The 17,500-nt window shown below is 45.6% G+C and overlaps 1 protein-coding gene across 17 annotated transcripts in view; it reads left to right on the plus strand.

The window, feature by feature from the left end:
- Positions 1–17,500, plus strand: part of LOC139584306 (neuronal cell adhesion molecule-like) — a 173,977-nt gene that overhangs the window by 104,099 nt on the left and 52,378 nt on the right. For 10 of the 17 annotated variants that reach the window (XM_071415982.1, XM_071415989.1, XM_071415986.1 and 7 more), the window contains exons 3-4: positions 16,326–16,512; positions 17,253–17,270. In XM_071415982.1, coding sequence (XP_071272083.1) covers positions 16,422–16,512; positions 17,253–17,270 — 109 coding nt within the window. In that variant the 5' untranslated portion in view covers positions 16,326–16,421. The remainder of the gene's footprint in view (positions 1–16,325; positions 16,513–17,252; positions 17,271–17,500) is intronic. The other 7 variants (XM_071415984.1, XM_071415987.1, XM_071415994.1 and 4 more) reach the window with 1 other exon arrangement.

Consider the following 17,500-nt stretch of genomic DNA (forward strand, 5'->3'; position numbering starts at 1 on the left):
AACAGAATAAAAGAGAGAAAGAAAGAGATGTCAGGAAGTCTTATGGTGAACTGGACAGTAATTGCTGTTGGCCTCTCATCTGGGTGATAGTAATGATGTACATTGAAATAACAGACCGCTCAAAGCCTTAAGTGTCATGTCACTAGTTAGTTCATCACCTGCTAAGTTAGTTGTAGTAATGGGATAGTTCCCACTCACATTGGAAACCTCTCATTGCCTGTAGTGTCACTAGCTACTAGTGTAACTAGTTACAATGTGATAATATTAGTAAGTAGTACTAGTTCAAATCAAATCAAATCAAATCAAATTTTATTAGTCACATACACATGGTTAGCAGATGTTAATGCGAGTGTAGCGAAATGCTTGTGCTTCTAGTTCCGACAATGCAGTAATAACCAACAGTAATCTAACCTAACAATTCCACAACTACTACCTTACACACACACACAAGTGTAAAGGGATAAAGAATATGTACATAAAGATATATGAATGAGTGGTGGTACAGAACGGCATGGCAGATGCAGTAGATGGTATAGAGTACGGTATATACATATGAGATGAGTACTGTAGGGTATGTAAACATAAAGTGGCATAGTTTAAAGTGGCTAGTGGTACATGTATTACATAAAGATGGCAAGATGCAGTAGATGATATAGAGTACAGTATATACATATGAGATGGGTAATGTAGGGTATGTAAACATTATATTAAGTGGCATTGTTTAAAGTGGCTAGTGGTACATTTTTACATAATTTCCATCAATTCCCATTTTTAAAGTGGCTGGAGTTGAGTCAGTATGTTGGCAGCGGCCGCTAAATGTTAGTGGTGGCTGTTTAACAGTCTGATGGCCTTGAGATAGAAGCTGTTTTTCAGTCTCTCGGTCCCTGCTTTGATGCACCTGTACTGACCTCGCCTTCTGGATGATAGCGGGGTGAACAGGCAGTGGCTTGGGTGGTTGTTGTCCTTGATGATCTTTATGGCCTTCCTGTGACATCGGGTGGTGTAGGTGTCCTGGAGGGCAGGTAGTTTGCCCCTGGTGATGCGTTCTGCAGACCTCACTACCCTCTGGAGAGCCTTACGGTTGTGGGCGGAGCAGTTGCCGTACCAGGCGGTGATACAGCCCGACAGGATGCTCTCGATTGTGCATCTGTAGAAGTTTGTGAGTGCTTTTGGTGACAAGCCGAATTTCTTCAGCCTCCTGAGGTTGAAGAGGCGCTGCTGCGCCTTCTTCACAACGCTGTCTGTGTGGGTGGACCAATTCAGTTTGTCCGTGATGTGTACACCGAGGAACTTAAAACTTTCCACCTTCTCCACTACTGACCCGTCGATGTGGATAGGGGGGTGCTCCCTCTGCTGTTTCCTGAAGTCCACAATCATCTCCTTTGTTTTGTTGACGTTGAGTGTGAGGTTATTTTCCTGACACCACACTCCGAGGGCCCTCACCTCCTCCCTGTAGGCCGTCTCGTCGTTGTTGGTAATCAAGCCTACCACTGTAGTGTCATCCGCAAACTTGATGATTGAGTTGGAGGCGTGCATGGCCACGCAGTCGTGGGTGAACAGGGAGTACAGGAGAGGGCTCAGAACGCACCCTTGTGGGGCCCCAGTGTTGAGGATCAGCGGGGTGGAGATGTTGTTACCTACCCTCACCACCTGGGGGCGGCCCGTCAGGAAGTCCAGGACCCAGTTGCACAGGGCGGGGTCGAGACCCAGGGTCTCGAGCTTGATGACGAGTTTGGAGGGTACTATGGTGTTAAATGCTGAGCTGTAATCGATGAACAGCATTCTCACATGGGTATTCCTCTTGTCCAGATGGGTTAGGGCAGTGTGCAGTGTGGTTGCGATTGCGTCGTCTGTGGACCTATTGGGTCGGTAAGCAAATTGGAGTGGGTCTAGGGTGTCCGGTAGGGTGGAGGTGATATGGTCCTTGACTAGTCTCTCAAAGCACTTCATGATGACGGAAGTGAGTGCTACGGGGCGGTAGTCGTTTAGCTCAGTTACCTTAGCTTTCTTGGGAACAGGAACAATGGTGGCCCTCTTGAAGCATGTGGGAACAGCAGACTGGGATAAGGATTGATTGAATATGTCCGTAAACACACCAGCCAGCTGGTCTGCGCATGCTCTGAGGACGCGGCTGGGAATGCCGTCTGGGCCTGCAGCCTTGCGAGGGTTAACACGTTTAAATGTTTTACTCACCTCGGCTGCAGTGAAGGAGAGCCCGCAGGTTTTGGTAGGGGGCCGTGTCAGTGGCACTGTATTGTCCTCAAAGCGGGCAAAAAAGTTGTTTAGCCTGTCTGGGAGCAAGACATCCTGGTCCGCGACGGGGCTGGTTTTCTTTTTGTAATCCGTGATTGACTGTAGACCCTGCCACATACCTCTTGTGTCTGAGCTGTTGAATTGCGACTCGATTTTGTCTCTGTACTGAGACTTAGCCTGTTTGATTGCCTTGCGGAGAGAATAGCTACACTGTTTGTATTCGGTCATGCTTCCGGTCACCTTGCCCTGGTTAAAAGCAGTGGTTCGCGCTTTCAGTTTCACACGAATGCTGCCGTCAATCCACGGTTTCTGGTTTGGGAATGTTTTTATCGTTGCTGTGGGTACGACATCGTCAATGCACTTCCTAATGAACTCGCTCACCGAATCAGCATATTCGTCAATATTGTTTTTGGACGCGATGCGGAACATATTCCAATCCGCGTGATCGAAGCAGTCTTGAAGCGTGGATTCAGATTGGTCGGACCAGCGTTGAACAGACCTGAGCGCGGGAGCTTGTTGTTTGAGTTTCTGTTTGTAGGCTGGAATCAACAAAATGGAGTCGTGGTCAGCTTTTCCGAAAGGGGGGCGGGGGAGGGCCTTATAAGCGTCGCGGAAATTAGTATAACAATGGTCTAGGGTTTTTCCAGCCCTGGTAGCACAATCGATATGCTGATAGAATTTAGGGAGTTTTGTTTTTAGATTAGCCTTGTTAAAATCCCCAGCTACGATGAATGCAGCCTCAGGGTGTGTGGTTTCCAGTTTACAAAGAGTCAGATAAAGTTCGTTCAGGGCCATCGATGTGTCTGCTTGGGGGGGAATATATACGGCTGTGATTATGATTGAAGAGAATTCCCTTGGTAGATAATGCGGTCGACATTTGATTGTGAGGAGTTCTAGATCAGGTGAACAGAATGACTTGAGTTCCTGTGTGTTGTTATGATGATCACACCACTTCTCGTTAATCATAAGGCATACCCCCCCGCCCCTCTTCTTACCGGAAAGATGTTTGTTTCTGTCGGCGCGATGCATGAAGAAACCAGCTGGCTGCACCGACTCCGTTAGCGTCCCTTGAGTTAGCCATGTTTCCGTGAAGCAGAGCACGTTGCAATCCCTGATGTCTCTCTGGAATGCTACCCGTGCTCGGATTTCATCAACCTTATTGTCAAGAGACTGGACATTGGCGAGTAGTATGCTAGGGAGTGGAGCGCGATGTGCCCGTCTCCGAAGCCTGACCACGAGACCGCCTCGTTTACCCCTTTTTCGGCGTCGCACAGGGTCGCCGGCTGGGATCAGATCCATTGTATTGGGTGGAAGGCAAAACACTGGATCCGTTTCGGGAAAGTCATATTCCTGGTAGGAACGATGATGAGTTGACGTTAATCGTATATTCAGTAGTTCCTCCCGACTGTATGTAATGAAACCTAAGATTACCTGGGGTACCGATGTAAGAAATAACACGTAAAAAAACAAAATACTGCATATTTTCCAAGGAACGCGAAGCGAGGCGGCCATCTCTTTTCGGCGCCGGAAGTTCAGCAGGTTCTAGTTAGTTCTAGTAATGGTAGCCCATAGTCCCCTCTCTCATTAGAAATCAAATGGAGAGGTCAAATTCACGACCTGCGTTAGTTAGATTTGACTTATTCAGATGCTCATAAAACATATCAAATGTAAGTATACTGTATAATCATACCTTCACCAGCTGTAGTCTACAGGCTGTGCTGTGAAAAGCATTTCTTAAAAACCTTAAATAGCAGACTGCCAGGACGCTCTAGTAGTATTTGTATTGTGTTTAAATGGGCCATCTCATCTCCTGTCGGATGTTTATCAGATCTGTGCTGTCAGCTTTTGACACAGTACTCTCAAGACAACACTGTGTTTTATCTACTGGCTCAGCAGTCTGCTGCCATCTGAGCTTAATTGACGTTGGCTTCCCTGGTTGTGTCAGCACAGGGCATGTGGTGGCATAGTGGGTTAGTAATAGAAGTGGGGCATGGGGTGGCATAGTGGGTTAGTAATGGAAGTGGGGCATGGGGTGGCATAGTGGGTTAGTAATGGAAGTGGGGCATGGGGTGGCATAGTGGGTTAGTAATGGAAGTGGGGCATGGGGTGGCATAGTGGGTCAGTAATGGAAGTGGGGCATGGGGTGGCATAGTGGGTTAGTAATGGAAGTGGGGCATGGGGTGGCATAGTGGGTTAGTAATGGAAGTGGGGCATGGGGTGGCATAGTGGGTCAGTAATGGAAGTGGGGCATGGGGTGGCATAGTGGGTTAGTAATGGAAGTGGGGCATGGGGTGGCATAGTGGGTTAGTAATGGAAGTGGGGCATGGGGGTGGTATAGTGGGTCAGTAATGGAAGTGGGGCATGGGGGTGGCATAGTGGGTCAGTAATGGAAGTGGGGCATGGGGTGGCATAGTGGGTTAGTAATGGAAGTGGGGCATGGGGTGGCATAGTGGGTCAGTAATGGAAGTGGGGCATGGGGGTGGCATAGTGGGTCAGTAATGGAAGTGGGGCATGGGGTGGCATAGTGGGTTAGTAATGGAAGTGGGGCATGGGGGTGGCATAGTGGGTCAGTAATGGAAGTGGGGCATGGGGGTGGCATAGTGGGTCAGTAATGGAAGTGGGGCATGGGGGTGGCATAGTGGGTCAGTAATGGAAGTGGGGCATGGGGTGGCATAGTGGGTCAGTAATGGAAGTGGGGCATGGGGTGGCATAGAGGGATAGTAATGGAAGTGGGGCATGGGGTGGCATAGTGGGTTAGTAATGGAAGTGGGGCATGGACAAGACACCATTGTACAGGATCAGGTTAGGTAGGCCTATACAGTGCCTTCGGTAAGTATTCAGACCCCTTGACTTCTTCCACATTTTGTTATGTTACAGCCTTATTCTAAAAATGAATGAATTGCTTTTTTTCCCTCATCAATCTATGCACAATACCCCATAATGACATCACAATACCCCATAATGACATCACAATACCCCATAATGACACCACAATATCCCATAATGACATCACAATACCCCATAACGACAAAGCAAAAACAGGTTTTTAGAAATATTTGCAAATTCATAATAAAAAGAAAAACTGAATTAGGACATTTACATAACTATTCAGACCCTTTACTCAGTACTTTGTTGAAGCACCTTTGGCAGCGTCTATAGCCACAAGTCTTCTTGGTTATGATGCTACAAGCTTGGCACACCTGTATTTGGGGAGTTTCTCCCATTCTTCTCTGCAGATTCTCACGAGCTCTCCAGAGATGTTAGATCGGGTTCAAGTCCGGGCTCTGCCTGGGCCACTCATGGCCATTCAGACACTTGTCCCGAAGCCAATTCTGCGTTGTCTTGGCTCTGTGCTTAGGGTCGTTGTTCTGTTGGAAGGTGAACCTTTGCCCAGTCTGAGGTCTTGAGTGCTCTGGAGCAGGTTTTCATTAAGGATCTCTCTGTACTTTGCTCCGTTCATCTTTGTCTCGATCCTGACTAGTCTCCCTGCCGCTGAAAAACATCCCCACAGCATGATGCTGCCACCACCATGCTTCACCGTAGGGATGCTGCCAGGTTTCCTCCAGACGTGACGCTTTGCATTCAAGCCAAAGAGTACAATCTTGGCTTCATCAGACCAGAGAATCTTGTTTCTCATGGTCTGAGAGTCACTAGGTGCCTTTTGGCAAACTCCAAGTGGGCTGTCATATGCCTTTTACTGAGGAGTGGCTTCCGTCTGGCAACTCTACCATAAAGGCCTGATTGGTGGAGTGCTGCAGAGATGGTTGTCCTTCTGGAAGGTTCTCCCATCTCCACAGAGGAACTCTAGAGCTCTTTCAGAGTGACCATTGGGTTCTTGGCCCCCTCCCTGACCAAGGCCCTTCTCCCCCGATTGTTCAGTTTGGCCGGGCGACCAGCTCTAGGAAGAGTCTTGTGGTTCCAAATGTCTTCCATTTAAGAATGATGGAGGCCACTGTGTTCTTGGGGACCGTCAATGCTGCAGACATAATTTGGTACTTTCCCCAGATCTGTGCCTCGACACAATCCTGTCTCGGATCTGTACGGACAATTCCTTCGACCTCATGGCTTGGTTTTTGCTCTGACATGCACTATCAACTGTGGGACCTGATATAGACAGTTGTGTGCCTTTCCAAATCATGTCCAATCAACATCTCAAGGATGATCAATGGAAACAGGATGCACCTGAGTTCAATTTCATAGCAAAGGGTCTAAAAACGTATGTAAATAAGGTGTTTCTGTTTTTATATTTGTATACATTTGTTAAAATTCTTAAAAACCTGTTTTTACTTTGTCATTATGGGGTATTGTGTGTAGATTGTTGAGGATTTTTTGTTATTTAATCAATTTTAGAATTAGGCTGTAACGTAACAAAATGTGAAAAAAGTCAAGGGGTCTGAATACTTTCCGAAGGCACTGTATGATGGGCTAAGTTAGGGTGTGTGGGCACATCCATGTGTCTGTATGTCTGTGTGTTGGGGTCAGGTGTATGGATGGGGTATCTGCACCCAAGTTGGATGTAGTGGGAAGGAGATGAATACCCTCAGGCTATGGGGGTGGTTGTCTCCTCTTCTAGTGTGTTCCAGGCCCAGTGGTACCACTGTGGTATCGGGGGGACTAGTGGCCTTGTTGGGTGGACTCAGTTACACAGCAGCAACTCTCTCAAGGATTATTACTACAGCACCGCTGGTCCCCCCCCCTCCCCACACACACACACATACACACACTCCGCTGACCAGCTGGAGGAGAGGAGTTGCTATACCTCTTTAATTGTAATTGTATGGAGCGGTGGCTCAGAGCGGTGGCTCCCTCTTGGATTAGAATCCAGGGGCTTTCGGATAATAATGAACATATTTATTCCCTCCTCTCCTCCTGGCCTGTCATATTCCTCCCTATTCTATCCTATTCTGTCATATTCCTCCCTATTCTGTCCTATTCTGTCCTATTCTGTCCTATTCTGACCTATTCTGTCCTCCTGGTCTCTATATACTAAATCAGCTCTTTCATGCTACGTTTAATGGGTTTAAAGAAATAGTGGCCACCACAGTGTGGCGTTAATAGCCTTGTTGTTATTGTTGTTGTGGAAAGAGATGGGTATTGTTGACATGACCTGATGATTTGACAGTACTGTACTGGAGGAAGGCTCATCGGGTTGAATATTGGTTCTCTAAATGTTTGGGAGAATAAAGAGTGCGACTTTCGTTGTTTTCCTACAGTACAATATTTAGCATACAGTTTGAACTGGATAATGGTAGCTAGATATAGAGTGATTGAATGAATCTATTTTAAAATACGTAGATAACAGTGCTCCAGCCAGAGACGCCCTCCACATAATCATCAAGGATAACACAATAGAGCTGGAAAGCTGATTTCGATTGTGGTCCTCGGATGTGTTTCTTCTACGTTCTCCTTTATCAGGTTCTGGTCCAGTGCTCCTCACCTCCTCCTCCTCCTCCTCCTCCGCCTCCTCCTCCTCCTCCTCCTCCTCCTCCTCCTCCTCCTCCTCCTCCTAGCCCTGCAATCGTAAATGAGCTTGATGAAATGGCTCCCATGGATCTTATTGTATCAAATCCTCAGCCGGAGCTGTCGGCCAGTGTACACAGCCCCGTGATTGGCTGCCCCAGGCGAGTAATACAGGGTTTCCCTGGGGAGCTTTAGTTTATTGCAGGTGCCAGGGCCATGTAGAAGACATTACCCCACCTCTCCCCCCTCATTCAGCTATCAAGCACCAGCCATTGGCTAGGGGCTAGCCACTAAATCCATCTAACTCCACCACTAACCAACACATCAGATCATCCATCTGTAACTCCACCACTAACCAACACATCAGATCATCTATCTATAACTCCACCACTAACCAACACATCAGATCATCTATCTATAACTCCACCACTAACCAACACATCAGATCATCTATCTATAACTCCACCACTAACCAACACATCAGATCATCCATCTATAACTCCACCACTAACCAACACATCAGGTCATCTATCTATAACTCCACCACTAACCAACACATCAGATCATCCATCTATAACTCCACCACTAACCAACACATCAGGTCATCTATCTATAACTCCACCACTAACCAACACATCAGATCATCCATCTATAACTCCACCACTAACCAACACATCAGATCATCCATCTGTAACTCCACCACTAACCAACACATCAGATCATCTATCTATAACTCCACCACTAACCAACACATCAGATCATCTATCTATAACTCCACCACTAACCAACACATCAGATCATCTATCTGTAACTCCACCACTAACCAACACATCAGATCATCCATCTGTAACTCCACCACTAACCAACACATCAGATCATCTATCTATAACTCCACCACTAACCAACACATCAGATCATCTATCTATAACTCCACCACTAACCAACACATCAGATCAACTATCTGTAACTCCACCACTAACCAACACATCAGATCATCCATCTGTAACTCCACCACTAACCAACACATCAGATCATCTATCTATAACTCCACCACTAACCAACACATCAGATCATCCATCTGTAACTCCACCACTAACCAACACATCAGATCATCTATCTATAACTCCACCACTAACCAACACATCAGATCATCCATCTATAACTCCACCACTAACCAACACATCAGGTCATCTATCTATAACTCCACCACTAACCAACACATCAGATCATCCATCTGTAACTCCACCACTAACCAACACATCAGATCATCCATCTATAACTCCACCACTAACCAACACATCAGATCATCCATCTGTAACTCCACCATTAACCAACACATCAGATCATCTATCTGTAACTCCACCACTAACCAACACATCAGATCATCCATCTGTAACTCCACCATTAACCAACACATCAGATCATCCATCTGTAACTCCACCACTAACCAACACATCAGCTCATCTATCTGTAACTCCAGGAAGTAGGGAGAAGTAGGGGTTAATTCCCTCTACTAAACAGAGCTGGGCTGAGCTGTAGCCTACAGGGCTGGCCCAGTTACACATGCACCACAGTTGCTGGAACCATGCTGGAAAGGAGAATGTAAAATGAAAATCTCAGAGCCAGCACAGTATGGTCCGGTTAGGCACGATAGTGTAAAATGGGCAGACTACTGATGTGGCTAAGTACTACCAGACTCCCCCCTGTCCTGGTCCCTGACTCACCCTGCAGCTATGGGGTCTGGAAGAAAAAGATGGAGAGAGAGACGGAAAGAGGGCTGGCTTAATTGGACCACATTATTCCTTTATTGAGTAACACAAAAATCCCAAATCAAATATCGCCGTCTGAGACAACCGGGCAGAGCACTTTATTCTGCTGTGCTGGAAGACTGTGACATTTTCATTAGATTTAGTGGGACACTGACCGGGCGCCTCAGGTGACATTGGCAAGAAGGCAGCAGGATAAAATCAGGTCATACTCCAATTCCTAAATGGAGAAAATGTCTCAATCTCTTCCTCAGAGCTGTGTAGTTTTTCTACTGTTTGATGGTAGGGTATGCATGCATACCAAATGTATATAGACTATTTTATGATGCTACTGTTGAATTACGTATGATTCGCTAAGATGTAAGGATATTCTGTTTCAATGGAGCACTTCCTAATTGGCTTACAAAAAGAGTAAGAGGCTGGTATTTAGAAGAATCCTTGATTGTATTTCCAGGAATTGATCTCCTATTCTGAGTCTTCTTGGCGATTGTTCCCTTTTTTCTTTGGCAACCCCCCCTCCCCCCTCCCTCTCCTTTCTCTCTTTCTGTCTCTTCTCTCTCTCTGTCTCTTCTCTCTCTCTGCCTCTTCACTCTCTTTCTCTTAGATAGATGGATTTTGTATTTGTGGTCCTGGCAACTTGAACTTTTTTTGGAACACCATTATTTTTGTCTTACTGAGATTTACTGTCAGGGCCCAGGTCTGACAGAATCTGTGCAGAAGATCTAGGTGCTACTCTAGGCCCTCCTTGATTGGGGACAGAAGCACCAGATTATCAGCAAACAGTAGACATTTGACTTCAGATTCTAGTATGGTGAGACCGGGGGCTGCAGACTTGTCTAGTGCCATCGCCAATTCGTTGATATATATGTTGAAGAGGTTGCGGCTTAAGCTGCATCCCTGTCTCACCCCACAGCCCTGTGGAAAGAAATGTGTGTGTTTTTTGCCAATTTTTACCAATAAAACCACTTTCCATCAATTTATATTGAAGACCCTCATGCCAAATTGAGTCAAACACTTTTTTGAAATTAACAAAGCATGAGAATACTTGTAGGGTGTGCAGGGTGAATACGTGGTCTGTTGTACTGTAATTTGGGAAAAAGCAAAAAAGCAAAAACAAAAATAATGGTGTTCCAAAAAAGTTTTCAAAAAGGCTTTACAGCGAAAGCACAACATATGATTATGTTAGTTGATAAAAGATACAAATGTTATTCACAGAATTAAAGATAGACTTCTCCTTAATGCAACCGCTGTGTCAGATTAAAAAAAATCTCAGTAAGACAAAAATAATGGTGTTCCAAAAAAGTTTTCAAAAAGGCTTTACAGCGAAAGCACAACATATGATTATGTTAGTTGATAAAAGATACAAATGTTATTCACAGAATTAAAGATAGACTTCTCCTTAATGCAACCGCTGTGTCAGATTTTAAAAAAACTTTACGGAAAAAGCATAATCTGAGTACGGCGCTCAGAGCCCAATCCAGCCAAAGAAATATCCGCCATGTTGGAGTCAACAGAAGTTAGAAATAACATGATAAATATTCACTTACCTTTGATTATCTTCATCCGAATGCACTCCCAGGAATCCCAATTAGACAATAAATGACTGATTTGTTCCATAAAGTTCCATAAAGTCCATCATTTATGTCCAAATAGCCACTAGTTGTTAGCGTGTTCAGCCCAGTAATCCATCTTCATGAGCACTACGTCCAGACAAAAACTCGAAAAGTTCCGTTACAGGTCGTAGAAACATGTCAAACGATGTATGGAATCAATCTTTAGGATGTTTTTGACATAAATCATCAATAATGTTCCAACCGGAGAATTCCATTGTCTGTAGCAAAGGACTGGAACGAGAGCTAACTCTGTCGGGAGCGCGCGTCACGAGCCTGAGACACTCTGCCAGACCCATGACTCATTCAGCTCCCATTCCCCCCTCCTTTATAGCAGAAGCCTGAAACACGTTTCTAAAGACGATTGACATCTAGTGGAAGCCGTAGGAAGTGCAACTTGACCCCATAGACACTGTGTATTCGGTAGGCCAAGCTTTAAAAAACTACAAACCTCAGATTTCCAACTTCCTGGTTGGATTTTCTCAGGTTTTCGCCTGCCATATGAGTTCTGTTATACTCACAGACATCATTCAAACATTTTTTGAAACTTCAGAGTGTTTTCCATCTAATACTACTAATAAGATGCATATATTAGCATCTGGGACAGAGTAGCAGGCAGTTTACTCTGGGCACGCATTTCATGCAAAAGTGAAAATGCTGCCCCCTATCCCAAACAGGTTTTAATCAGTATATTGTTTTCACTGAGGACATGTACGAGTCTGCTGTTAATGATAATGCAGAGGATTTTCCAGAGGTTGCGGTTGACGCATATCCCACAGTAGTTATTGGGGTCAAATTTTTCTCCACTTTTGTGGATCAGTCCTTGGTTCCAACTATTGGGGAAGATGCCAGAGCTAAGGATGATGTTAAAGAGTAGAGCCAATTGTAAGTATAGCCAATTGGAATTTGTGGTCTGTATATTTTATCATTTCATTGAGCATACCATCAACACTACAGGCCTTATTGGGTTGGAGGGTTTGTATTTTGTCCTGTAGTTCATTCAATGTAATTGGAGAATCCATTGGGTTCTGGTAGTCTTTAATAGATGGTTCTAAGACTTGTATTTGATCATGTATATGTTTTGCCTGTTTGTTCTTTGTTATAGAGCCGAAAAGATTGGAGAAGTGGTTTACCCATACATCTCCGTTTTGGATAGATAACTCTTCGTGTTGTTGTTTGTTTATTGTTTTCAAATTTTCCCAGAAGTGGTTAGAGTCTATGGATTCTTCAATTACATTGAGCTGATTTCTGATGTGCTGTTCCTTATTTTCCGTAGGGTATTTCTGTATTGTTTTAGTGATTCACCATAGTGAAGGCGTAGACTCAGGTTTTCTGAGTCTCTATGTTTTTGGTTGGATAGGTTTCTCAATTTCTTTCTTAGGTTTTTGCATTCTTCTTCAAACAATTTGCCATTTGTCATTGTTGTTCATTTTCTTCGGTTTTCTGTTTGACATTTTTAGATTTGATAGGGAAGCTGAGAGGTCAAATATACTGTTCAGGTTTTCTACTGCCAAGTTTACACCTGCACTATTACAGTGAAACATTTTGTCCAGGAAGTTGTCTAAAAGGAATTTGTTTTTGCCTAATTCGATTTTTTGGTAGGTTTCCACACTACCACACTACCAGATTCTTTGGTATGTTTCCATAGCATTTCTTATTATTATTCAGTTTCTTTGGCTTTGATGCCTCATGTTTGAGTTTTGCTCTGTTCAAGTAGACTGTGATTTTGCTGTGATCTGATAGGGGTGTCAGTGGGCTGACTGTGAACACTCTGAGAGACTCTAGGTGGAGGTCAGTGATTAAGTAGTCTACAGTACTACTGCCAAGAGATGAGCTATAGGGGTAGCTACCGTAGGAGTCCCCTCAAAGCTTACTATTGACTATGTACATACCCAGCATGCGACAGAGCTGCAGGAGTTTTGTTGGTTATGTTGTCGTAGGTGTGCCTCTGGGGGCATATGGGGGAGGGAATGCTCCAGGTAGGTGTTTGTCCCCCTGCGTGCTGAGGGTGTCAGGTTCTTGTCCAGTTCTGCCATTTAGGTTGCCACAGACTAGTACATGTTCCTGGGCCTGGAAATGATTGATTCCCCCTCCAGGATGGAGAAGCTGTCTTCATAAAAGTATGGGGATTCTATTGGGGGGGGATTTAGGTAGCACACAGGAGGACTTTTTCCTCTGTTGAGATCATTTCCTTTAGAATTTCTGGCCAAGTGTAAAATGTTCCTGTTTTGATTAATTTATACCAAATTAGCAAACCCTCTGAGTCGCTTCCCTGTTTCATACCTGGTAGTTTGGTGGATGGAACTTCCAACTCTCTGTAACCTAGAGGGCAACCAGTTGGTCTGTCTCCTCTATACTAGGTTTCTTGTTGGATGACAATGTCTGTATTTCAGATGTTTTGGTGAAGTCCAGGTTCCAGCTCTTCAGGCCAAAGGCAGATGACCTCAGGCCTTGGATATTCCAGGATGAGATAGTGAAGGCTTTGTGTTCCATAAAGTGTCCAATGTTGTTAGCCGTTGGTTTGGCCTCAGACCAGTAAGTGTGAGCAGAACCTACTGAGCATCTGGTACATGCCATTGGCTTGGGCTAGTGTAAGAGTGGGGGTCGGGCCGGTTTGTCTGCTCACGGCCTGGGCATATGTGTGACTTTCACGTTGAGGCCTTTTTTTGCGGGAGTGGGGGCCTTGGAGTGGGCAGTAGGGGCATAGGTCTGATCTGATGGGGCCTAAATGGGGTGTGGGCATGGTTGACTTGGGGGTGTTGATTGGTTGGGGTGGGGGTGAGGATGTGGCTGGTGGTGCTGTGGTTTGGATGTAGGTCCTCTCGGCGTGGGTCCTCTATGTGTAGGTCTGGGGGGTGGTTCCCACAGGTCTGGGAGAGTGTCTCGCTAGTCTGGGAAGGGTGTTGATCTGTTGCTCCTGGTTGAAGTGTTGGGGCTGCGGTTGAGGGCGATGTCCTTTAGGGTCCGGGCGAAGGTGGGCTCTGCTGCCTTGTATAGGTGGACCTGGTCATAAAGGCTGGTCAAGTCCAGGGTGGAGTGGTGGGCCAGGTAGACAGTTGGTTTTGAGGCACAGTCACAGGAAATACTTGCGTTTACCCGCTGTATGGTAGCAAGTCTTTTCATGGTAGCAGGGTGGAGATAACCACTTGTGCGTTGGGGAAAGTGGAAGAAGCTTTTTCAATCACTCCCTTGAGTGCTGTGGCCACCCTTTCCTGCTGTGCTCTCAGGTCGTTTGTGCCTGTGTGTATTATTATGTGGCTTGGTGGCCCTAGTTGGTCGTCAGACAGAAGGTCTAGGGCGCATTGGGTTCTCTCTCTCTCTCTCTCTCTCTCTCTCTCTCTCTCTCTCTCTCTCTCTCTCTCTCTCTCTCTCTCTCTCTCTCTCTCTCTCTTTCTCTCCTCTTTCCTCTCTTTCTCTTCTCTTTCATCTCTCTCTCTCTCTCTCTCCTCTCGCTCTCTCTGTCTCTTCTCTCTTGTTCTCTCTCGTTCTCTCTCTGTCTCTTTCTCTTCTCTTTCCTCTCTCTCTCCTCTCGCTCTCTCTGTCACTTCTCTCTCTCACAATCTGAGGGACAGTTAATAGTTACAACAGTAGCTATTGCAGATTGCAACTTTAATATTGGGTGAATAACCCTCTGGTTACATTGCATAATGATGAACCTGATGCAATTAACACTCAGTCTATCAATTAACACTCAGATTTCCATCATTAGGTGCAATACTATCCTCTTCAATGAACTTGACCATAGAAACACAGCCCTCATCCACACAGTGGTGCATCACAGCAATCTAACTATCCGAGAGATTCTACAACAAACCATATCCTATAACCATAACACTATCTCTGCTCCTCTCATTACTGATGCGTGCTGATGTCTGTCAACTACCTTCTCTACTTCCTTGGCTGTCAGGGTTCTTCTCTCTGTGACCTAATTTCAGTCAGTCAGCCAGACAGAGAGACAGATGAGAGGATGGGAGAGGAGGGGAGGAGAGAGGGGAGGGGAGGAGAGGAGAGAGGGGAGGGGAGGAGAGGGGAGGAGCAAGGGGAGGGGAGGAGAGAGGGGAGGTGAGGAGAGGAGAGAGGGGAGGAGCAAGGGGAGGGGAGGAGAGAGGGGAGGGGAGGAGAGGAGAGAGGGGAGGAGCAAGGGGAGGGGAGGAGAGGCGAGAGGGGAGGGGAGGGGAGGAGAGAGGGGAGGGGAGGAGAGGAGAGAGGGGAGGAGCAAGGGGAGGGGGTGGAGAGGAGAGAGGGGAGGGGAGGGGAGGTATCCACTGGCAGCATGTCATCTGAGGTTGATGGTTGATGTGATCGATATGACAGTAGCTTAATGGTACTAACGTCATGGCAGTGAATCAGCTAAATGAAGCCGAGTGAGCCACGTCGCTCCCCATTGGAGCACACTAGTTCACACACATACACACATACACACATGCATGCGCAAGGGCACACACACACACACACACACACACACACACACACACACACACACACACACACACACACACACACACACACACACACACACACACACACACACACACACACACACACACCACACACACACACACACACACACACACACACACACACACACACACACACACACACACATTCATCAGAGCGCACTAGATCAAAACAATTGTTCACATCTCCCAGCTAAGTCCATCTCCATCTGCATAGCAACCACCTTGGATCCACAGTCACACAGCGACAGCCACCTGTATCTGTCTCTCTAGAGTGAATAATGACTTCACATGCTATTAATTTAACTGTACATCTGAAACAGTCTCAGTCACCTGCTATTGATCTAACTGTACATCTGTAACGTGGCATAGTCTCAGTCACCTGCTATTGATCTAACTGTACATCTGTAACGTGGCATAGTCTCAGTCACCTGCTATTGATCTAACTGTACATCTGTAACGTGGCATAGTCTCAGTCACCTGCTATTGATCTAACTGTACATCTGAAACAGTCTCAGTCTCTTCTCGGTCTCTTGATTTATGACCATTGATACTGGAGAGGATGTGCTTTGCCTTTTCATCTGAATAATGTATGTTCCTATATGTTCGCTCCCCCCTCCTATTTTTCCTCTGCTGCATTTTTCTCGAACTCTCTCTCTTTCTCCCGCTCTCTCTTTCTCTCTCTCTCTCTCTCTCTCTCTCTCTCTCTCTCTCTCTCTCTCTCTCTCTCTCTCTCTCTCTCTCTCTCTCTCTCTCTCTCTCTCTCTCTCTCTCTTTAGTTGTAAATGTGCACGAGTCTGAGCCGTTCTGATTGAGGAGAGAGGCGGGTCCTATCTGCGTCTGGGGGGGAGGACCTTCGTGTCAGATAACCAATCATGGAGAGGACGAGGACGAGGGCGGGTGCAGCTGTGTTCCTGATGCTGATCTTGGGTCACCTAGGCAACGCTCTGGAGGTCCCACTAGACCGTAAGAAGAACTATGAACACATCACATTCATTATATTGCTGTGGAGTCTGGAAGAGGTTGTAATAACCTCTAAAGAGGCAGTCCTATTTTAGTTTGTCGCTCCCACTAGACTGAAAGAACTAAACACATCACTTTCAAGCAAAGTCAAAGTTTATTTATCCTCCATCTCTCTTTCTCTCCCCCTCCCTCCCTGTATATCCCTCTGCCTCTGCTTCTCTCTCTCCCTCTTCCTTTCCATCCATCTTTCTCTCTTTCTCTCTTTATCTGTCTCTCTCTCTTTCTTTCATTCTATCTCTTTATCTATCTCTTTCTGTATCTCTTTCTCTCTCTGCTTCTCTCCTTCTCCCTCCCCCTTCTCAAAGTCAAAGTTACATTTGTATGGAGTCTGTAAGAGAAGTCTGTAAGAGGAGTCTGTAAGAGGAGTCTGTAAGAGGAGTCTGTAAGAGGTTGTAAGATCTGTTTTATAAGTGAGTAAGAACAGAAGGATTTTCTGTCATTTTAAGTTCTTGCAGAACCTTACACACACACCAACGTCATAATGTGGAAATATCACTATGTTGTGTGAGTAATGTTTTGAATCAATGACCATCTGGAAGCTGCAGTCTAATGCCTTCCAACTAACCAACCTTCTATCAACCAAGTTCTGATGGGGAGTAACTAAACCGGTTCAATCTTTTCCACCACTAATGTCTGGTTTTCTTTATTATGTCACTAATTTATGCTGATTCTTGGGGAAAAAGCAAAAGTTCTGGAAGAATGTAAGTTAAATTCCACCACCATGCCTGTGTGAATTCAGTGTGCCCACAGAGACTATTTGACTTGTGCATTTGGGTTTTTATTTGTATTAATTTTTTGTTTTGCGCTTATCCGTGTGGATTTGAGTGGATTTTAAGTATTGGTTGGACTTGCATACCATGCTCTTCTTGTTTGTTTGTTTGTTGTTTATTTGTTTTTTCGAGACATAGCAGGAAACTACACCACAAAAATC

This window comes from Salvelinus alpinus, chromosome 9, assembly GCF_045679555.1.
Source record: "Salvelinus alpinus chromosome 9, SLU_Salpinus.1, whole genome shotgun sequence".
NCBI classification, from domain to species: Eukaryota; Metazoa; Chordata; class Actinopteri; order Salmoniformes; family Salmonidae; genus Salvelinus; species Salvelinus alpinus.